Here is a 24,105-nt window from a genome sequence, read left to right as displayed (position 1 = left end):
AATGATATTTAAATATTATTCACCGTACTCGCACCACAACTTCTTAAAAATTAGTCACTTGTTTCAATGACTGCCCTGCAAATCTCGGAGAAAGGAGGCAACTTCCTGGAATTTGGCTAAGGAAAAGAACATGCAACAAAATGACGGTTTTAAAGGAAAACTGTAGATTTTAATGAGTGTTTACAATGTGTTTCAATCAGGGGTGGTCTATGTCAGTGCCTTCATTCTCTGTCTCCTCCTCCTTCCTCGCTTCACTTTTGTTACCAGATATTCCAGATAAGGAAGTGTGAATGACAAAACAAATTGTGGGCGCAGCGTGCATTCTTGCAATCTTTGTGTTAAAAATACTGTCTACTACAGTAGACATCCCTTCCGAACCATGTTGAGGACACGGTGAAAGTTTCCTCTTTCCAAACAAATTCTAAAGACACCCTCATACCGACAAAAGAACAGTAGCGGTCAAAGCCCTCACTTAAACAAAGCTGTTGTCAAGCATTTTATATTACTCCCGTTGTGTGAAGTGAAGCCTTCAGTGGAATGAGGGATGGACTTTAAAGTCTGTTCCAAACTGTAAACCTCAAACTTCACTGTTATTCACTTATTCAGTAGATAATTACTACTGGCCTATTTGCTTAGAAAATGATTTAACAGACCTACCGATAAAGAAGAAAGTAAAATGCACTCCAAATAATCTAAAAGTTCTTCAAAGTATTAAAACTGACCAAAAAATGCCGAAAAAAATATAAAAATGACCTATTAGTTGAAAAACGTTAAAAGATACAATATCAAAAATTAATTTTTAAGTTGATATTAACATAGAAAGTATTTCTATATTGATAGGCATCGTCCTTTTTCATCAACATCCGCCCTCTAGTTACAACATCTTATGTTGATGTTACTTAAATTCAATTGCATTAAATACGAAACATAGCAAAAACAAAAATTTGTAACATTATTACATTACTTAAAATAGTCTAAGTATGTCATAATAAGTATTACTTTAAATAAAACACAACGACGTCTTAAAGCCGAACTGGAAAAGGTAGATCTGTCTGTGCTGTCCTCGTAATATCTCCGGAACTGAAGAGCCGTCTATAAGGTAGCTCACCCACATCATCTGTACTTCCTTAAATTGTACGCTTAAAAGATTCTGTCTTTACGAATACAATGAGGATGACATTGTCCACTCCCTTTGAATAGTTGCAAACATACGAAGAAGACGGGAAAATACAGAGCATTTTTTCGATAAATTGGATAATGGCATAACAGAAAGAACAAACGTTTATATTTGGGGTGACTATAAGTAGTAATATCTGCTACTGTCAGGAAGTCAAAAGGAGAATAACAATGGCAAAGAAAGCTTTTAATAGAAAAAGAAACATCTTCTGCGGACGTCTGTAAAAAGAATCAAGGAAGAGACTAGTGAAATGCTTTGTGTGGAGTATGGCACTGTATGGGGCAGAAACGTGGACATAACGACGAAGTGAAAAGAAGCGACTAAAAGCATTTGAAATGAGGATATGGAGGAGGATGGAGCGTGTGAAACGGACAGACAGAATAAGGTATGAATGTGTGTTGAAAAGATTGGGTGAAGAAAGAATGATGCTGAAACTGATCAGAAAGAGAAAGAGGAATTGGTTGGGTCACTGGCTGAGAAGAAACTGTCTACTAAATGGTGACTGGAAAGAATGGTGAACGGGAGAAAAGTTCGGGGCAGAAGAAGTATCAGATGATAGACGACATTAAGATATATGGATCATATGCGAAGACTAAGAATAAGGCAGAAAATAGCAAATATTGGAGAATGCTGAGTTTGCAGTGAAAGATCTGCCATTTAGCAGAATACTAGGTATGTATGTACGTATGTATGTATGTATGTATGTATGTATGTATGTATGTATGTATGTATGTATGTATGTATGTATAATCGTTTATATAAATGGTCGTCAGCACTCGCTGAAATGTGCAAAGTGTAAGCGGTGCCGTCCCGTGTGGACCGTCGTGCAGCAGGAAGAGATAGACAGCATACCCGCTAGCAGCTACGAGTGCACCATGGTACACTGCGTTTTCCGCGGGTAAGAGACGCTAGCCCCAGGGTGCTCTGTGCTGACGACCCCTGGTTTATATAAAACCTCAAGTAAGCTTTAAAAAACTAAGGATAATATATATCTAAGACTAAATAAATCTAAATTTTGAATATGGATTAGTTTCGAAATTATCGTTTACGTGACTTTTAGTAAACGTTCCTCATTTTCCAATACTAATGTCTGGTCATTTCAATAAAGTCTGAAATACTTGTCTTTATTTATCCTTGTTTAACCTTCTTTTTGGATCTTATAAGCCAGTGAACATAGAGGAAGGATAGTTTCTTTGGATCACACACGAGACATGGAAAATAGAGGGACTTCCCTGGTGAGGGATCAGCTCGAAGCAGAGATCACCTCCTAAAGACAACACGAACACATATACAGTAGACAGCGGGCAGGAAGTTCGGGGTAAATTTATTTTATTTTATTATGTTATTTTACGACGCTTTATCAGCATTTTAGGTTATTTAGCGCCTTAATGAGATGAAGTTGATAATTCCGGTGAAATGAGTCCGGGGTCCAACACCGAAAGCTACCCAGCATTTGCTCATATTGGGTTGAGGGAAAACCCCGGAAAAAACCTCAACCAGATAATTTGTCCCGACCGGGAATCGAACCCGGGCCACCTGGTTTCGCTGCCAGACGCGCTAACCGTTACTCCACAGGTGTGGACTTTCGGGGTAGATGGAAAGTAAATTCTAATCCGGCACTCGCCTTTGCGAGTGGGAAAAACTCCGAAAAAACCCACACTTGGGATTCGAATAAGAGTCCGAGACGATACCACCTCGATCACCCCCTCAATGTTTTAAATACTAAGCCGAAACAATTTGGTCAATTACATCTACTATTAGGCTACCAAGATTACAAGAATCTGTCATTATACTCGTAGTATACACACCAAAAAAACACGTTATTGTGAAAATAGTCGGAATCTAATCAGGTTATTTCAAAACGTGGAATTTCATTGAAAAAATAAGATTATGGGTTTAATCAGCTCTCCCTTACAATTCTAAACGATGTGCAATCTGTTCAGACAAAAGACGCGATGATCAATATTCCTCTGCTTGCTCCTTATACTGCATGCATGTCAAATTCGTGCACCGAAAATGTGAAGAGTTGCTTGTGTACCTGTGCGCAGTGGTGCAGGCAGTTCGTACATCTCAGCATTATGGTGACCAAAACTACTTCCGACTTGACAGCTTAGGCCTATATTACACTATCAAATTTCTGTGTCACAGAAGTTTGATAAAATATATATGATAAAATCTTTTACAGTGTAATATAGCATCTTTGATCACATCTAGCTGTGACATAGTTCTGTGATAAAAGTTATGGTCATCATCATATCTTTGATCAAATCTGTGGCTGAGAAGAAAGAAAATGGCGGACATTAAGTACACAGGGTCTGTGAAAACCACAACACTTTTAATATCACATTATGAGTCACATGAAATGTTTCATCATCCATTATTAAATACTTAGTATATATAGGATTTCACATCTTCATACTGAAGTTCTCTCAGTAGAGTTTGATGGATTCCTTTTGTATCTTTTCTCCCTCCCCCAATCTCTAACCCAAATCGTCGGCTTAGAGTGTAAACCTGCTAAATAACAAAACGGAAATTTTGCAGGGGAAACAAAAAATTGAGTATAAACTAACTCTGAAACTTCACCATCTATACTTTGGATATGGCCGACGAAATACATTTTTCTTTGATTTCTTCTTTAATATTAATGTAATAGCCATTACTGCATATTTTACAGTTACAACAAGCATGGAACTATTGTGGATCCATTATTAGAACTGTGATGAAAGATATGATCAAAGTTTTGACATAGTGTAATATAGTCAAAATCTTACATTTGATCAAACATTTTATCATATTCTGTGACACAGAATCTTGATAGTGTAATATAGGCCTTACAGAGACGGGAGAGCAATGTTGTCATGTTGTGCATCTTACGTTAAGCGATCGCGCTGCCCCGATAGAGTGCAGTAAGAGACAACTGACATGAACGTATACACTGCTAACCAATTTGTTGAATACTATGCATTAAAATTAGTGTACATTATTATTTTAGTAGTAGTAGTAGTAGTAGTGGTAGTGGTGGTGGTGGTGGTGGTGGTAGTAGTAGTAGTAGTAGTAGTAGTAGTAGTAGTAGTAGTAGTAGTAGTAGTAGCAGCAGCAGCAGTAGCAGCAGCAGTAGCAGTAGCAGTAGCAGTAGTATTCTTCAATGTAATGTAATATTGTTAGAAATGCGTTGAAAACTGTAAACTATAAAAACAAGTTAAAATTTAATAAGATACTTTTACTTTTATGAGTGCCAGTATTCGTCCATGTAATATTGTTAGAAAAGTATCTTGATGGAAAGCATTTACATTTGTTACACTTTCCTCCACTTATCCCTTTTCCCCGGAGTTTTCAAGTCTTGAGGACCCTGCGTCATCTTCATGTACACGGCCTTTTTCTTTTCCAATATCGATAACAGTGCTCTTATTAATTTTAACACAAGCAGGAGTTCTCATTACAACTTGCGCCAAAGGTAAAAGAGGCTCGCCATTATCTTTTTCCCCTCTCAAAATACTCTCTTACGTTAACAAACCATCCCTCGCGCTTGACTCTGTAACGGGGCACCTTCTACAATATTCTTTGTTCTCCGCCTGCCTTTCCTTCCTTCCGACATTGCACACATCACCAGTTTAGAAACTCTCGTAGAAACTAGATCACACACTCCACCAATGACAACTAAGATAGTACGTGTAATGTGATTTAAACAATAATTATCGATACACTAAAACAATAATAAAACTAAACAATACTTTTAATTCACACAGAACACACACTAACCAGCCAAATCAAAGTATGCACGTGCAACTTGTAAACATAGACACGGTAACACCGTCCCATGGTTAAGCGTATCTCGTGATTGGTTGATTTGAATGGTTGCCATAGTAACATGCTAAAGGCGCCACTTGTCAGGTCGGAAGTAGTTTTGAACACACCATAGTTACTCTGTGTTGTTTACCCTGGACGGCTGTGTTAACTGTGCAGTGGCGTTTAGATATGATGGCATGTAATATGTATTTCAATTCCGAGTGGGAGGGAAGACTAGTATTTCTGTGTATTACATAATGGAAAAGAGTGGTGTTTGTTTTGCTCCGTGGAAGTAGAGTGCGTAACATATTACAATATTAAACGCCATTTTACTCATTCGCAAGCAAAAGCCTACGGACGTGATAAATTATCAAGAGCCACCAGAGGGAAAGCCATTGACGAATATAAGTTAAAATTTGAGAATAATCCTTAATCTTAAGCTACAAAAGCCGCGTTTCGTGCGCGTTATAAGATATGTAAACTTATTGCATCTTCGTCAAAATCATTCACTGTGGGAGAATTTGTTAGAGATTGTGTATTAGCAGCAATGGAGGAAATCTTTCCTGAACTATATTCACGTTGAAATCTATAAGCTTGTCTCGCAACATTGTTGCACAACGAATACTTGGAAATGAGTGACAATTTGGAACAGCAAGTGTTACATAAAATTAAGGATTTTACTTCCTATTCTTTAGCCCTAGACGAGATTACTGATAGGAGAGATATTGCACAACTAGCAGTATTTAATAAGGAGTGTGTACATTCATTTTAATGTTTTCGATGGTCTCCTCGATGTTGTTTCACTCAAAGATCGCACACATGGAGACAATATTTTGATAGGCTTACTTTAATGACAAAAATGGCCAAATTTAATACTATTTTAACATATACTAAAACATTATTGTAATAAGCATATAAATCTACTTTGTAATTACTATTGTGCTCCAAAATGGTAGCACAGCAGTAATTTCTTTTATATACATTTTACGGACCAATAGGCCTAGTGAGATAGACGAGTAATAGGCAGTGGCGTAGCGTCAATGTAAGCTAAAAAGCTTAGCTTCCCCAGTTAATAATGATTTCATAATAAACCTGCAGTTTATGGAGAAAATTAGTTATCAATTTTAATAGAATTTATATTTACGCTTTAAATGTTGTGATGCGGCAGCTCAGAATGATTTGAGATGCAGCAGTAAACAAGAAGCCTGCACACACCAGCTTCCAAGCAGACCGGTTTCTTCTGTGTAATCCACCCCGCAGATTTTCCATCCCTTTCTAACTAAACTACCGGTACCCTAGTCGCAAGGCTTCCAAGAAGCTAGCTTTAACATTTAAAATAAGTAGTTTCCGAGTTATCCCTTTTCGTCAGTTGTGTTCAGTTGAAGTGTTAGTGTGCATTGTGGCTGATATAATAAATAATGAGCGAAATAACAGTTCCTGACACTAATTTACTTGAATTTTTTAGGGCAATTGTATTATCAAGACTGACTTACGAACAAAAGTGTGATTTAAAAAACAAATGACCGACTCCCTTGCTGTCAATGAAGGACACAACCAAAAGACAGATGCATACTTACGTAATGATACTAATATTGTGATTTCTCTAAGTATGACAGGGAGTGAGCTAATGTTATACGTATACGTGTCTATTTGTTAAGAGATATGTGTAAACCGTGAAATCATATTTTATTACGTCTCATTTCAGGTCATGCCTTATTGGTGTTACTTACTATGTTCCAACCAATCTTCGACTGCTGACTTGAAATTGACTACTATTTATTTAAGACTGTATTTTTGTAATACGTTTTCTCATATTGCATGAAAGACAACTTTAGTTAGCTTCCCCTGCTCAAAATTTCATGCTACGCCACTGGTAATAGGTACAGTAGGCCTATAGGGGTGCAAAGGATATGCACAGTACCAGCCGCCACTGTTACTAGTACAACAGCTGTGTTTACGTTCACGCGCCCGGCCCTACTTTTTATCTACGACATAATGCTCAAATTTTATTATCTGTAAGTTCCGTGTAACTAAACCATTAAGTATTGTACGTGGCATTAATTTGTGAATAAACGGTTCACTTTGTGCAAAAAAGACAAAGACATAAACTGTTCATCTTTTTAATATCTATCGTGACATTCATAGTAAACCTTGAAATTTTAAAGAGAGATGAAAACATCGGCAACGAAACTTTCCATGCAATTTATTTCTTAATGGTTGAACTATGCGTTGTAGAAATACATTTCATTAGACGTATTGGTTCTATGTATTTCGTACAAAGAACCTCCTATTAAAATTTGTGCACTCAAACCCCTAACACTCTGCTTAACTGAATATCAACAGCAAAACTGACATTGTTGACAATATTTGCTGATTAGCTACAGCGGTAATACTATTAATCATGGCAATTATATTTTTTTGTGAGAATGCGGGCGCGGTTCCAAATTTTTAAACATGCAAATGTAAGGTATGGATCAAACAACCACAAATAACGCAGGATCACGTTACTTTTAGGGCAGGGTATGTGCATGTGCTGCTTGAAATGACAGTATGTGTACCAGTCGAGTAGGATAGGGTAGGGTATCGATCAAACATGAATAAACGAAACATCATGTTACTTGTGTTTACAGTATGACGGTAGTTGGAATAGCAAAGATCTTTTCGATAGCTTGAATGAGAGAGAAACTCGAGTGCATATAACGACTTTTGCCAATGGTTTACTCATTTGATGTCACTACGTCACTAGAAGGGTTGACCTTGCATTAGGACAATCGTCGCTCCATTTCAGACGATTCGGAAAGTCAACATTCTGGGAATTGGAGAACGGGTTTCTGGAGGGAGTGCAATTACAGTCAAATTTATTTATCATAACTTCATTTGTCTATTATTATCATTACTATTATTATTATTGTTATTGTTACCACTATTATTATTATTATTATTATTATTATTATTATTATTATTACTGTACCTACATTTTCTTCATTTCATATAGGTAATGTTAAATGGTGTTCGCATATATTTTTATTTGTTCCTTCTAAAAGTTAGTTTTTTCCGAGGTTTTCCCCAACCATATCGCAAATGTCGGGTAGTCTATGGCGAATCCTCGGCCTCATCTTTCCAAATACCATCTCGCTATCACCAATTCTCTCCATGTTAAATAACCTAGTAGTTGATACAGCGTCGTTAAATAATCAAGTAAAAACAATACTTTGATTTCCCTCCCTTTTCATTAAACTAGACGTACCTGACATTGTATAATTTTCTATGAATAATTGAAAATGGTGTTTTGTAATACATTTCATCGGAATTTCCATGTTTCTGCTCCATACTATGTCACACTCCACACAAAGCACTTCACTAGTCTCTGCCTTAGTTATTTTTCCAGAGGTCCCCAGAACATGCTTCCTTTTTCTATTAAAAGCTTTCTTTGCCATTGCTATCTTCTTTTTGACTTCCTGGCAACAGCTCATTTTGTTGCTTTTAGTACACCCCAAGTATTTGAAGCTCATCACTTGCTCTACTGCCTCATTTAGTGTTCCCACGTTTGTCTTCATTTTTCCTTTCACAATCATAGTCTTCGTCTTGTTTCCATTTATCTTCATCCCATATTGCTCACAGCTGTCATTTAGCTCCACTAGCATATCCCTTAGTATCGTCTCTTCTTCTGCTAATAAAGCCATATCATCAGCAAATCTTGTGCACTTTATTATTCTTCCTCCTATTATCACTACTTCCACGCTCTGAAAACAGTTCTTCACTAAATTCTCCAAGTAAATGTTGAACAGAATAGGTAATAAAGGGCATCCTTGACGTACTCCTCTTACTATTTCACTTCCTTCTGACATTCCTTCACCTATCCTGACTTTGATTCGTTTCATATCAAGATTACTGAATAGCCATCTCTCTTTCCAATCCACACCTACTTTCTTCAGGATCCCCATCAGTTTATTCCAATCCACTCTGTCAGAAATCTTTTCTAGCTTCACAAATACTTTATCTTTTATTATCATACTATATTCTTTATATACTTTAATATTTTATAGACAGGCTATATTTCGCCCATTTTTCGTAGCAATTCAATTGCATCTCTCGCACCTTTTCCCTTCCGGAAATCAAACTGCTCTTTTTTCAACTGTCCTTCCATCTTAGAATATAATCGTCGATTCAGTATTCGCAGGAGAATCTTCGCCGAGTGCGATATCAGGCTGATAGTCCTGAACTCGTTACATTTCTTAGCATTATTTTTCTTCAGTATTGGCAGTAACACTTTCTCCGTAAAATCTTCAGGCCATTCACCTTTTTCATATACTTCGTTGCATATTGTTAGAATCTTTAAGAATGGCAAGTTAAAAAACTGGCAATAAGTAAGCAACGTAGCCCTACATAATAGGCAGCGTTATGTGGGGGTATGGGGGGCAATGCGCCCCCCCCCCAAACTTGGTCGAACTCTTTTATTTTTCTATTAACTTTAGAAAATATTGAATTCAAAAGATTTTTCTTACTTTTGTTTATGATTAAGTTTCTGTGCTTAAATTGACGAATTAATGTCTTCAGACAATGTGTCTGGACTATAATATTTATTTTAAATTTCTGAATGTATAAGATTTCTATACCTCATTTGAGGAATGGAAGCACTGTAATGTTTTTTTGTAACAGCCTGTGCTGATGTGTTAGAACTCTGCAAGTCTTCAGGCCGCCACTTGGAGAAATATGAACAACACACTGCACAACAATGCAGAAAAAAGAAAAGTGATCCCGGTAAAACGTGTAAACTTAAAGACGAGATTAAATAAAATAATTAAAATTTACATTTCATATGATACCTTGCTTTTAGCACGTCTGGCCATGAAACAAGCGGGCCCAGTTTCAAATCCTGGTTGGGACAAGTTACTTGGTTCGGGTTTTTCCTCAACCAATTGAAGTATAATTGCTGTGTAATTTTCGGTGTTGGACCTCGGACTCATTTCGCCATCATTAATTCACATATCATCCATATAATATCCTGGGTTAAGTTCACGGTGCGGCGTGCTGTACTAGTACAAGAGCGCGGCCGTTCGGCTACCCAATCATTCACAAAATAGGAGTGGTAAGCACAACAAGCCTCAAGCTGCAGTGTAAGCCTTCAGGTCCCTCCTCTGTACAAGAGGGAAAAAAGTGAAATTGTCTTTATACTCTTATTTTGTCACATTTTTACTTTATTTTACAATACCTTTATTAAATGATCATATTCCGATATACTATACCAAGGTCAAGTTAAAACGGGGGAGGAGATAAATGATGTCCCCCATAATCTCGTTATATCGAGATTCTATAGTTTTTGCTTTGCCCCCCCCCCCCAAGGAAACGGTTCTCTCTCCGCCTATGGCCTACATATAATTTATTTCGAAAGATTATATAATTATATAGAAAGAAGCAAATAACTTGAATTATGGAGCAGGCACTTCGTGCGAATCACTTTTCCCGAAAACAAACTCACAGTGTTAATGATAGAAAAGCAAAGGCACGTGCTATGACCTATTCAAGCCAAGAACCGTACTAGATCAAAACAATATGAAGTCAATGATTGATCTGCGATTCATTGATGGCCAAAACCAAGATAAGCTATAAAATATAGTCCCGGAAATATTTAATTATAACTAACATTTTTACCATATTATGTTAATTCAAATCAGAGCAACGTAATTAACCGTTATTCTAGATTAAAAGAAACCTAATGTACTGTACCTATACATTAATGTGTACTTGATCTTTTCTGTTTACCTGCATAGTGAAGAAAAAAGATTACATTGGCAGAAAGTTGCGATTGCAAAGGAAACGCAAACAAAAGCAGCTTGAAAGCTTGACTTCCATGTTTCAAGACCATGTGCTCAAAAACGACAAAATATATCAGTTCTGGCTGGCTTCACATTAGTCGAATGGAAAACTTAAGATGATCTAGAACCTCTGACCTTGCGGCAAGATGCATGACGGAGCAGCCCTCGAGATCCACGTCCCGCAAGCTGCACGCAGTGTGCTGGAGGAGCCATTTGAGAGCGCCCAGCTGTCCCAGCACGGCCGTGTCGTGAAGCGGGGTGGCGCCTACCAGAGTGCGGGGTGCGGTGTCGTCCGCTCTCGTCGTCAGTAACCGCAGCACCGCAATATGGCCGCCACGCGCAGCGTGGTGTAGGCAGGTGGCGCCTCGACAGTCACGCAGGCGCAGGAGGGACGCCAGGCCATAGCGACGCAGAAGCGTCTGAACGAGGTGGACGTCGCCACGGCGACAGGCGCGCAGCAGGACGCCCGATGAAGGCGAGCGTCCCGCCATGGCGCGACGTGAAGCAGAATATCACTAATACAATGATAATGAGGCTGCCAGCACAATTTTACTATCACGTCAGTACACGAGTGACATCATCACGATTATATTTAACCTCTCACCACAATACTGCTGCTTTTACAATGATGTAGACACTGTTAGTACAACAATGTTTCCAAACTCGCACGGAAAAATTACTATCACAATTTATGTTCAAACTGATAGCACAAATAAGTTAAAACTCTGCACAAAAACATTAACAACGCAATAATGTTCGTCAGTACACGATGCTGAAACTGTAAGCTATAAATTCAGTTACGTTTATATTAAATTGTCAGCACAAGAATATTACCAACACAATTATGTTTGTCAGAATAACAATATTTTCACCGCAATGATGTTGAAATAAAAACCAGAACAATGGCACAGATTCAATTGTTGAAAAGGTCAACACAAAAAAATAGCAAAAACAATATTTGTCAACACAACAATGCTACCAACACAATGGCATTGAAAAGGCCGGCACCATTTTACAAAACATACGATTAAAAGTTAGTTCCAACTGTCAGTGCCGCATTATTTCTGCAATAACATCAAACCATGCTACCACTACAATGGTGTTTGTCAGCACAATATTTTTGCCACCGAATGATGTTTAAAATGACGTAGTGATATTCAGCATAACAATGTTACCATCGCACTGGTATTATAACAATCATTAGCAAGACGTCCTGCAACGATCACAAACTTCCTAGGCACCAATGTCTTCAAATAACCTCATTAGCATTATGGGCCTATTTATAAAAATATCTCGCGCACAACAATTCGTAATGTCACCAATGTCACTTTTAATCAAAAGAAAAGTCTCAAACTACCACTCGAACCTTTTCAACTCACAGCGTGAAGAAGACAGAATCAACAATGTCATGCGAGCGATGATGTCACATCGTAATAATGTTAGTGGCCAGTGCACACTGAAGGCTACTCAGACCTGGTTTCCAAATCTGCGATTAGCAACCCAGAAGAAGTAGTGAAAGTGGCGTTTTATGCAAGACACTTCCTTCCGCCCGCGTTGCGTTACGCCACGACCAGTTGTGTCACTCCAACACGGGCGCTTCTCCGGAGGGCACAAGCAGGAGGGTAGATTGGGACTACCCTAAAGAGACTGTGAATGCTCGGTCAGTAAGACAGACTATCGCGACGCAACGAAAACCTCTCTTTGAAAATAAATCTGTGTTGGAAGCTAGTCTGACCAAATGAGCAACGACGGAAGAAGTGAGGAGTTTCCACTAGTGTTATTCATTGCGTTTGTTCGTTTGTACAAAGCTAGCTAATGGGAATGAAACTCTGCTTGAGTGCTTCGAATAGCGTGACGTCGAAATTCGAAATACTTCGAATCTACTCGAGCAGACTAACACTACACTATCTTACATGATGGTGTAAAGTGGCAATTTGAAATACTTTTCCCTCGAGAGGAGGAAGATGAAACAATTGGAATATATTTCATATGATAAAGTTTTGCATTTAATTTAGATATTATCATTATAATAATAATTACTATTATCATCATCATCATCGGCTGCTAACGAAGTCGCTCCAAATGAGGGGTGGAATGAAAGTAACGATAACGGAAGTCGCTCCCGCGCGGAAGTTATTTACCTTCTTGATGCGTCCTACACTGTTTATGAACTCGCTCCAACCCCCTTCCCCTCGAAGGTTGTGGACTACGTATTACAAAATTACACAGATGAAGACAATACTTTCCTCCAGAAATGTGGGCACATTCCTCAGAAAGCTCTTTCCGTATCACAAATAATTGCGAAGCATTCCATGCTAAGTTGAATGGACTATTCTACAAACCGCACCCACATATTTTTCAATTAATTGAAGTTTCAAAGAACATTAAAAGGTGACACATACCTTCTAATCAGATAAAAAAAACGAAAAAGCAGAGTAATAAAGCTCCTCGAAAAAGAAACGTTCATCTTGCATGAAATGATGGAATATAAAACACATTCAATAACAAGATACGACTTTGTTAGAAGCGTTGCTTTTAAACTTTTATCTTTTTAGATTTTACCATATTTTTTTTTTTGACGAAGTGATTGCACCAAGTAAGCTTCTGTACCAAACAGTTTTAAGTCTACATAAAATTGGAAGGAAAATGTTTATACGGAGTGAGCCCATGTGGCAGTCCTAAGTCTGTATAAAATGGAAAGGAAAATGTTTATACCTGGACGGGAGCGAGCCCATGTAACCATTGAGGATGGACTCATGTATAAAAGGAATACTTAGGACCAACTTCATGAAATCCCTCACCACCATCATCATCATCATCATATGTTAGTGGTAAGGTTAAACCATTTCATTGCTGGTTTCGAAACAAATACAAAAAAGGAAGAACATGTGAGAAGCTTATTTCCAAAACTACCCTTGCCCTTCCCATAGCTTTGTGGGAAATCACGAAAAACGTTTCTAAGTCTAAAATTTCTTACTTGCTACACAAGAGGCATTATGAAACCAAAGAGGTTGGGTGCATTTAGAATCACATGGGAGCAAGAGAGTCTTCGAATCCAAAGATGGAACTAGTATATTTTGTCGCAAATTCTGCTGTTAACAAAAGTCAGTTTGATTCCAATAGTCACTTTTAACTCAAGACTTTAGTGGTTTAGAGGGCGTTCTGAAGCCAAATCACGACAGTTGTATGTACAGTTATAATTAAAGAATGCATGGACACAAGAAGCTCGTTTTCGTTATCAGGTGGACAAGAGACGTTTTAAAAGTGAGTTTCTCATGTGGAGTATATGTTAATACAGGGTTGTTTCCGATCTCTGATAACGAATTTGAATGACATCATATGCGTCAGGAGTCACACGACAGCTGAACTGTGGCGCGGGATGACAGACCAAGAGTGAGTGATCTCATAGAGTGCACGGCGACTCACAGCAGAAATTCCCAAGAAAATCGAGCCTTTTTGGGAGGGGTACATTACGACCTTTTCCAATGCCTAGTGCAGTTAAGTGAAAATAAAAGAAGCCTGCAATAAACGAGGTTTTGTTATTTCCAAGAAAGGCATCTTCTGTATACTTAATAAGATGGTAAAGCTGGAATGTAATTAAATTGTATCATCTCGTGGGGTGCGGCGACTTGTGATAGGGGATGGATTTGCTTGCTTTCTCCACTCTGGAATTAATCCCATCCGAGCTTTGCCAGCCTTATTAGGTACACACAAGATGCCTTTCTTGAAAATAACAAAACCACGTTTTTGCAGGCTCCTATGATTTTCACGTAATTGTACTTGGCATCGGAAAGAGTTATGTACCCCTCCCAAAAAGGCTCAATTTTCTTGGGCACTGCTACTGTGATACACTCACTACTGGTCTGTCACCTCTCGCCGCAATTGAGCTGTCGGTGCGATTCCTAACGCACGTGATGTCAATCAAATTCTTTATCAGAGATCGAAAACAACCCTATGTATACACAACGTCTAAAATGAAGTTCTTGTTTGTGACAGAAAACCAATATCCAGCTTTTGAAGTCAAACGTGTTTCAAATAGCTTTCTAAGACGGAGTTTGATTGTTTAAATATAGCTGAAATTCTTAGAGCTCGGAGGGGAAGGAAATAATTCCCTACTTTCTGAATTCATCAATTTGTGTAAACAAAAAAAAAAAAAAAACAAAAGAAAAAGCAAACAAAATTATGTACATCTATTATCAGGCAGTACATCTCACTTGACAATATGTGTCACAGGAAGAATAATTGATTTATGCATCTGAAGTCTGACTAGTGTAATATGTGACTAATCGGCTATGTATTCAATGGAGGGAGAAAGGAACTGGCCACCCAACCCCATTATCTCCTGGCCTAATTTCCTCGTAAGTGCTGCATTGTTGGTATCACTTGTGAGGTTCAGATATGTCTTCAGACAGTTGACTAAACAACAACTGCCTTACATATACGATAACCTATACACAAACTAAAGCTATAAAAAATTACTAAACCAAGACAATGATGATTTTGGAAATTAAAATTCCAATTATTTCAACGCTGTCGTAACATTTATTATTCAAGAAATACATAACTTACTTTTGACAGAGTAGCTCAGTTGGTAGAGAAACTAAGCTCCTGTCAAATTAAGTATAGGATCTTTCTCAGGAGTATAAGACGTCGGAGTGTGATGCCGATCTCAACACCTCTTTCCAAAGTCGAGGTCATGAAAGCGTGCAGCTCTATCGCCATGCTCCCCTGCGCCTTCCTGGCGTGTAAAGGCGATATAGCCTACATTTACTTTTACTGATAAGATGTCTAAACCAACAATGATAGCTTTCCTAATCGAATTGTCCGACTGGGCACGATTTCATACGAAATGTTTGAATCGTCTCGACTAACAATCGAGCTTCGCTCATCTTGTCGAACGTATCGACTTTCTCGATCGCATTTCTCGTCATTAGTTTATAATATTATTTTTTGTAATGCTTGCTTATTTCGACAAGCTTATGAGCGCTGTTTCTGTTCACAGTCCGTAATAAATTGCACTACGAGATGAAAACAATCACAACGGACATGCACTTTATAAGTTGTTATTTGTTGTTTAGTCCAGCGATTTTCAACCTTTCGACACTCGCGGACCGGTAAAAGTCAGGCAGAAATGTTGGGGACTGGCAAAATAGAAAAACACACGCCATTTTTTTTTAATTACAAATTGCACATTCACTGTTAATAGAACGATATTTAAAATTACAAATAGAACAGTCACATCAGCATTGTAATTTGAACTTCCTAAGTTTACACTCACACATCCCTTTATCTTGCTTCTCTGGAAAGTTACTCTCATGCATTCAATGAGATTTTGCTGCTGCTTATTTGCCAAAATCTTGTCGATTCTTGGATTTAAAGTGGATACTGCAAGATGGAGGGAGGCATCAACATCCATTCGGTTCCTATATTTTGTATTAATTGCGCAGACAGCAGAGAAAGTTGTTTCATGTAATACGTCGTTGAAAAAGTCGTTAGTAATTTCAACGCTTTTCTGCTGAGATCAGGATTGCTATTCTTCACATCCTGATATTCAACTGACTGAGTGACTTGTTTTTGAATCTGAAGTTAAGAGTTACATCAGATGAAAGTTCAGCTAAATTGTCTTTCTCCTGAAGAGTGAGTCTATGGCACTTCACGTCCTCCGTGTAAGGATCAATTATCTAAACATTCCTTTGCCGAGGATCTTCTTCATGACTTAATAGTAGCGATTGAAACTTTTGTTTGTTTGTAGTTGCGCCGAGAGATGGCGTTCGGACATATATTGAAGTCAACGGACTGTTTATTTGCACAGGGAAATAGCAGCATGCTTGTTTACAATTTGTTGGTAGTTTCTCTTGGTGCTAACCGCATAGTATGAGTGAAGTTCAGATAATATTGTAAAATGATATTAAAGATAAACAGAAACTCTGTTTTTTGTATGATTACGGAAAAAACTAATACTAAAATTTAAATCTACGAATTTTCCCCGCGGATCACCAAAATAATTTCGCGGACCGGCGGTTGGAAACCACTGGTTTAGTCAACTGTCCGAAGACAGGTTTTAACCTCAAAAGTGACACCAATAAGGCATCACTCATAAGTAGAGTCCTATGTTTGGTTACCTAAAGCCTCCAAGCGACATGCAGCAGTGTAGGTATGTCTGGAGTAGGCCTATAGGTTGACGGCATCCGACGCTACTTATTGTTAGTTGAGGTCTGCTGTTCAGTGAACATACGAAAACAAAACAAAGCTAGGAGCTTGGAGATCAGTGCTATAATACAATACTTTGGTAGTGAGCACTTCATTAGGAAAGAAGAAAATGTATTTTATCAGAAAGGAGAAATTTTTTATTTGAAACACTTAAAATGTTTAAATGGTAATGTGTAGAGACTCATAAAACACACATTCATAATTTATTTTAAGTTTCTACTGGCATTTATGTTTTTTCATTTGTTAATTCCAACCCTCAATTAAATCTAAAGTATCTAGATGCGTTTTACTTATTATAAAAATCAAACAAATTCCAGGCAGCATGTAGCCATGGCGACTAAAATTTGTATGTGGTGCTTGAATTGTTTATTAAGTTCAATTTTTTTTAGACTTCGATTTCTTTTATGTCACTAATGTTAACAAAAGCGGTTGTAGGAAGAAATTCGAATGTGCTTTTTAGATTAATACTAGTGGCTTGTGCAGCAAATGCTGCTGCAAACTAAGTACGTTTGACGTTCAAATAAAAATTTTTCAGATTTATTTTCAATGAAGAATACTTGTCTTTTTAATAGTTATTTGCTTCCATAATAATGAAACATACTCCCTCTGAATGGATTTTTTTTAGGCCAAATACTTTCTCTTGAACCTATCCAACTTCAGTTTTTGAGTTTCAACGCGAAAACGCAAGTATCAATGTCAGGACGATAGCAGTAGCTATTTCAGGTCATTGTGGATTGTAGGCAAAAGTTAAAAAAATGTCAGGTTTGCTAAGCTTTCGAACAATAGCATTTTCGTATAGCTGCTGCATGTAGAACTTGAAATGTAGAGCGTAAAATCATTTTATCCTACTAAGAGATCTTGCTGAAATGATCTGGAGACTACAAAATTTTCTAGGCTCCTTATTTTATTAGTAAGTAGGCCTAATACCTATTGATCTTTCCTTAGGAACTGTAATTTTTGCGCTCTCTCGAGCCAATACTGAAGACAATGACACATATCAATATCTACACTACACCGCCATTAAGTATATGAAAAAGACTCAACCCCACTGAGTTAATAAGTATAAAAATATTTGATTTTTAATAACAATATTATTATCTTACTTAAGTTTTGTAGTTATATATAGCAGCCACTCAGTAAATTATAGAAATGAAGATCTAAATTTAGATATTCTCTACATTTACTTACATAACCTCAAAACTTTTCACTTTCATGTCATCAATATAGCATCAATATTATGTACAATTAATGAAAAATAATAGATGCATCTACATGCAAACAACTAGCAGTATTTGAGAGGAAAATCTTAAGAAGGATATTCGGAGCAATTGAAACAGTGGATGGATGGAGAGCCAGATATAATAATGAGATATACGAACTGTACAAGGAATCGGATTTGGAGGCGCACATAAGATGTCAAAGACTGAGATGGTTGGGACACGTCACAAGGATGGAAACAACAAGGAAAGTGAAGATTGTCTTCAATAACAACCCAGATGGAACCAGATTAAGAGGAAGACCGAGAACAAGATGGTGGAACTGTGTACGAGTGGATGTGAATAGATTAGGAATAATGAATTGGAGGGAGTTGGCGATGGATAGAGAAGGATGGAAGAGAGCCATAGAGGAGGTTAAGGCCCACCTGGGCTGTAATACCAAATAAGAAGAAGAAGAAGAATAGATGCATCATGATATTAACTATAATAATATTTAATTTCTAATGATAATAATATCACAAACCACCTCAAGTTTCGTAGATTTGAATATCCAATATACAGTTGTACTCAGAAAATTATTATACACTGCAGAATCAGTTTTTAATAACAAATTGAATTGAGCTCTAAATATGTCGGCAATCCTGCAGGTCATGGCCTTGGTGTAATAGCCTATTGTTTATTGTAGTGTGTGCTTTGTTCTGAAATTCAATCAAGTCGGCCGTGATTCGATAAAATTTGTTCTCAAAACTGACAACAGATGGATTTTGGAAAATAGGAAAATTATGTAGGAAAATTGACATTTCACTGAAAACTACTACTTTTCCGAAAAACTTTGGGTTCCAAGCTTCAAAAGGAGGGGCCATTTATTAAAATCCGTTCAGCCGTTTTCCCGTAATTTCCATTACCAGTTCAAATTATATATATATATATATATATATATATATATATATATATATATACACAGATTGTTAACTTACATTTGTTGCGCATCTTAAGACATTGTCAAAACATAGCTTCACTAAAGAGCACAGAGCGTCCCTGAGAGCGTGTGTTTGCATTGCTTAGATCAGGCATCGCAAAACGTCACAAATTCATGACGCAATATAAATATTATCCGCAACACAAAGGGAGCATCGGTCGCAGTAAGTTAGACAGTAAAGGTGGTTTGTGATCGTCACTACCTTCCGTGTTCATAACAAAGAAATAACAAGAGAAAGAAGGAATGAATATCTTTTTAGGATTATGTTATTTTCATCTGCATTCTTTTATTTTTATTGCAATATTTCCATTCGATAAAATCTCAAAATTAGGGGTTGCCTCATAAGTAGCCACTGCCAAATGTGCACGAAGATTGTTAAGCGTGTCCTTCTTTTTTATTTTAATATGATTAATATTGAAAAAAAAATACAAATATACGTAGAACCGAACATAGCTGCAATTGTGGCAGCAAATGATCTAAGACGTGGATATTTTAGAGGAGTCAATATTTTTAAATACATCTAAACTTACACAATCCTTATTGTTGCTTTTCGCAAAGGTGTCATTTTGGAGATCAGCAACTTCAAATTGGACGGAGTTACGCAACAATAGACCAACCGACAATTTAAAAAAATTGAGATATTTGCACAAATCTGTTGTTTGATGAATTATTTAATTCGGAAAAATAAAGAATATATCTGCATTTTGCTGCTATTTATAAGCAAAATTCGTTTATTGTATAAAATGTATTTGTTTATTTTGCTTTTCAATATTAAATCAACTGCTGGTTTGTTATTAAAAATCGGTTACCCATTTTTAGCATTATTTGTGCTATTTCTGTAATAGTATGAATGTTACAATACTTCTTGTTTAATAAAGATCAGATTTATTTCAATGGTCAATGTCTCGAAAACAGATTTTTGGCGGTTAATCAATCTCTTATTGCGTAACTGCGCCAATTGTAAGTTTGATCGTAACTTCAAAGGTAGATGTGCTAAATTAAAATCACAATATAAATTCTTCTTTATTAAACCTCAAAATAGCTTCCATTCTAAACTTAAAATGTTGATGCAAACAGGAACATGTAAAACTCTCTTCACATTAAAATACTGTAACAAAGTTTTATAATTATTTCTGCGACATGTTATGCAACAAGAAGTAAACGGAACTTACGGACACATTACACTAAATAAAACTTAGCACTGATACGCAATAAAATTATAATATTTCACTGAGCTCCATACACTGAAATAGAAAAGCCCGAAAATACATTACGGCTGGTCTGTATCGAGAAGGCATTGACTGTGCCCTATTTCGCATTGTTGTGAAGAAAAGGAAAAGTTGTGTAAACTGTGAAATGTTAGTTATCGGTTGTAATTAATGTTAATGGCTAAACTACAATAATTGGAATAATAATATGGGACAAGGAGGAAACGTTTGTAGTGCTATAAATTGTGAGGGAAAAAGGTCAGAACTATCCTTCTTCCGAAACATCCAGCAAGGTGAGTTTATAAAACATACTATGTACTTCATGAAAATAATAAATAAACTTTATGTATTTAATATTTCAATAATGGGAGGAAGGTGTTAATTTTTCCAAAAGAACACGAAACGAAAGTATAATACATAATACGTAATACCAGAGTAGCGCAATCACCGAGTCGGCCGCTATTGTTATTCCATTTCAACACGCGTGGGATAGGAATATTTAAAGTAATACTCAGATATTTTTAATTTGAAGGACAAAAAATTCTAAAGGATATTCTTACATTTTAGAACAATATTGTCAGTCAACATACCAATGTATAAAAACTTCATTTAATAATTATTACAGCATAAAATATATACATTTAAGTGTTCAATACACTCCTTCATAAACATCACAGTTATAGGTATTACAGCAACATGAACTTAATAATTTACAAGTAACAAATGAAAACAACAATGTTGCAAATAAAGAAAACAATAAAGCTAATCATTTCCAATTGCATTCCTCGTGCAAACTCTCCGACTTCCGCATATAAGAGGACACTATACTGAAATTAGTTTTAAGAGTTCACTATAGCGAAATCAATAACTACCACACTTACGAAGCTAGATTCACCAAATTTTGATCACTGGTATATCAGCTTAATAGTGACAAATGTATAAAATTTCATCCGCCTATGATAAGTGATTTGCGTTTTATTACTATTTTATTAAAATATTGAACCACTTTATATAAAAAGTCGCTTGCACAACAATTGACATTATTCTTAAGTGATATTCACTTATATGAATCCTTACATACATGGAATCAAAGCTTACTATATGGTTTTGCTGTAAAATTAATCAGTAAATTACTAGATTTTTTATTATAAAATAGAAAATAAAAAAATAATAGTCATAAAAATTCCTAGTAATTTACCCATTCACTGTACAGAGAATTCCAATAGTAATGTTTGTTCCAATGTATATAAAGAATCATATAAGTGAATATCAATTAAAAATAATGTAAATTGTGGCGCAAGAGACTTTTTGTATAAAACAATACAATATTTTATTAAGTTATTAATAAAATGCAAACCACTTATCATAGAGGGAAAACATTGTATTATTAACCAGATATACTAGTGATAAACATTTTGTGAATTTAGCTTTAAGAATATGGAAGTTAATAATTTCAGTATAATGTCCCCAAGGATACACTAATGTCAGATTTTGTCATTTTTGGTCAAAAAAATCGTTTCTTTGCTTTTATCTTTAAAAATCTGTGTATGGTCTAAAGATGCCCTCTGCCAATTTTCATGGCCATACGACTGGTCTATTAACTGTTTAGGGTCACATTTTTAAAAGGATGCGCGCTCTGCCTGCTAATTTAAATGCTCCGTCCACGCCCTCCACTCTGAATTCTGCGACCATTTTGGACATTATGCTGTATTTCATACATTATTTATTATATTAGATTTCCGATTGAGCCAGTGTAGCTTCTCGACTTTTCGAAATATTTCTTCATAGAATCCAACAGATGTTAGGCCTACTTCAAAGGCTGCTTTCCTTTGAAATATATTCAGTTACAAAGGAGAGCACAAATCTTGTCTAAAGGAAAATTCCACTTGTTTCTAGTAGCCATAACAACGTGTTTTCCATGCTTGGTTTTTGTTTGTGATACAAGAAATATATGCAAGTTTCTAACAGTTTTATTGTTAGTGTTATAATACTGTCTACAGTTTACAGTGATTTGTAAATAATATTTATCTAGTATAGTGTTTCCATAAGTTTACATAGTTTTTTTTTTTTCAGTCATCTTTATTTACTAGTGTAGGTTAGATGTGCACAGCGTGGTAGTGTATATAAGGGTAATTTCTGCATATAATATGCTAGGTCTATATGTTTCAAAATGCCTAGAAAATAAAAAAGACAGAGACCTGGTTTATTATTATCATCCCAAACTTTGAAGTCAATTTTCTCAACTTTAATTTTCTGTAAATTTGTATTGCTAAAAATGCTATTCTTCCTACAGATTTTGTACTACATGCATGATATTTTGTAGAGGTTTTTGAATATCTTCTTAACAAAACTTACTATCAGGATTATACTTAATACTCATATTTTTTGTTGTTGTTCAGTCAACTGTCCGAAGACAGGTTTGAACCTCATAAGTAATACCAATAAGGCATCACTCATAAGACAACTAGGCCAGGAGATAATGGGGTAGGGTGGCCAGTTCCTTTCCCCCTCAAATGCATACATCGCCGATTAGCTACATATTCCACTAATCAGACTTCAGATGCATACAAACAATTGTTCTTCCTCTGACACATATCGTCAAGTGAGATGTACTGCCTGATTATATACAATAACAGCCAGAATATGAATAAGAGGTGTTTTTAATATTAATTTTTTTACGCTCGAGTTGAATTTTTTTTCTGTTTTTACACTTTTAGTGCATCAAATATTTTTAATTATTTTTTTAGTAAAATAAAAAGAAAAATTGAATATTAAGATTTGTTTCTGACGGTCTGACACGTATGTAGACAAAAATTCTGAACAAAACAGAAGCAATTTTTGAAAACCTAAATTTACACAATTTAAAATTACAAATTAAAAGTACAAAATTTCAGAGATCTACCTAGAATAGTTTAGAAAATTGAAATTTCACATCAGTCTAACCTTAATACGAGTTCTAGTTTCTACGGTCTCTGTATTTTCCAGTCGAACCAAACAATACAATCTTGTCTCAAGAATGAATTCAGAACTTTCACAAATATATTATGTCATTCTTGCAAATAGCAATTAGGATTAAATTCAGAAATGCTTGGTTTGAAAGGGAGAAGCTGGTAAAAATTTGACACTGATCCTAATTGGTACCTGATTTTCATTTTTTTTTTAATGTAGAAATATCATTGCTGAAACACCTTAAATTCTCGATTGGTTTTAGAAAAATATTTTGGGGCCCAAATTTTGAAAAAAATAAATAATTATCAAAATACAGTCAATCATTAATCTCACAATGTATGCTCGTTTAGGTAGTGGATCGTTCATTTTTATATTTATAGTCACTTTCCTTTTTTTCTTATTTCTTTCACCTTGTCACAGAGAAAACAAATGTGCGCTTATTTCAGTTCTCTGTGAACAGTTCTGAACATAGCAGCACTGCATTTTTTCGCACTTACATTACATTCTTTCCACATACAACTGTATACTGCATAGCGCGCGCTGGAATAACAATGGCGGATTTGTCGGCATTTTCCGGAGCAAAGGATTGCGGTACTCTGGAATCCACGGACTCTGGTATTGTCGACATCAAGCAGTCTGCATTGTCTATGCGAAAGCGGGAGAGAGGAGACAGCTATTACTCTGTTCCCCGGTAACCATGACAACAGCAGTTCAACCAATAAGATAGCTGGCTAGCGGAGTGTTTAAACTTAACTAGAACGCG

General features: G+C 36.3%; 2 protein-coding genes across 5 annotated transcripts in view; one reads left to right on the top strand and one right to left on the bottom strand.

The window, feature by feature from the left end:
* Positions 1-24,105, top strand: part of LOC138701511 (U11/U12 small nuclear ribonucleoprotein 35 kDa protein-like) — a 116,080-nt gene that overhangs the window by 73,388 nt on the left and 18,587 nt on the right. The gene's annotated exons all lie outside the window — the stretch shown is intronic.
* f (espin protein forked) overlaps positions 1-24,105 on the bottom strand; it is a 415,448-nt gene that overhangs the window by 380,244 nt on the left and 11,099 nt on the right. For 3 of the 4 annotated variants that reach the window (XM_069828467.1, XM_069828468.1, XM_069828471.1), the window contains exon 1: positions 10,915-11,088. The exons of the other annotated variant lie outside the window; for it this stretch is intronic. In XM_069828467.1, the coding sequence (XP_069684568.1) occupies positions 10,915-10,931 (17 nt within the window). In that variant the 5' untranslated portion in view covers positions 10,932-11,088. Of the gene's footprint in view, positions 1-10,914; positions 11,089-24,105 lie in introns of those variants that run through there. 4 annotated transcript variants of the gene reach the window in all.

Source organism: Periplaneta americana, chromosome 6, assembly GCF_040183065.1.
Source record: "Periplaneta americana isolate PAMFEO1 chromosome 6, P.americana_PAMFEO1_priV1, whole genome shotgun sequence".
Lineage (NCBI taxonomy): Eukaryota > Metazoa > Arthropoda > Insecta > Blattodea > Blattidae > Periplaneta > Periplaneta americana.
The sequence above is the reverse complement of the archived record's forward strand: the minus strand, read 5'-3'. Positions and strand labels throughout refer to the sequence as shown.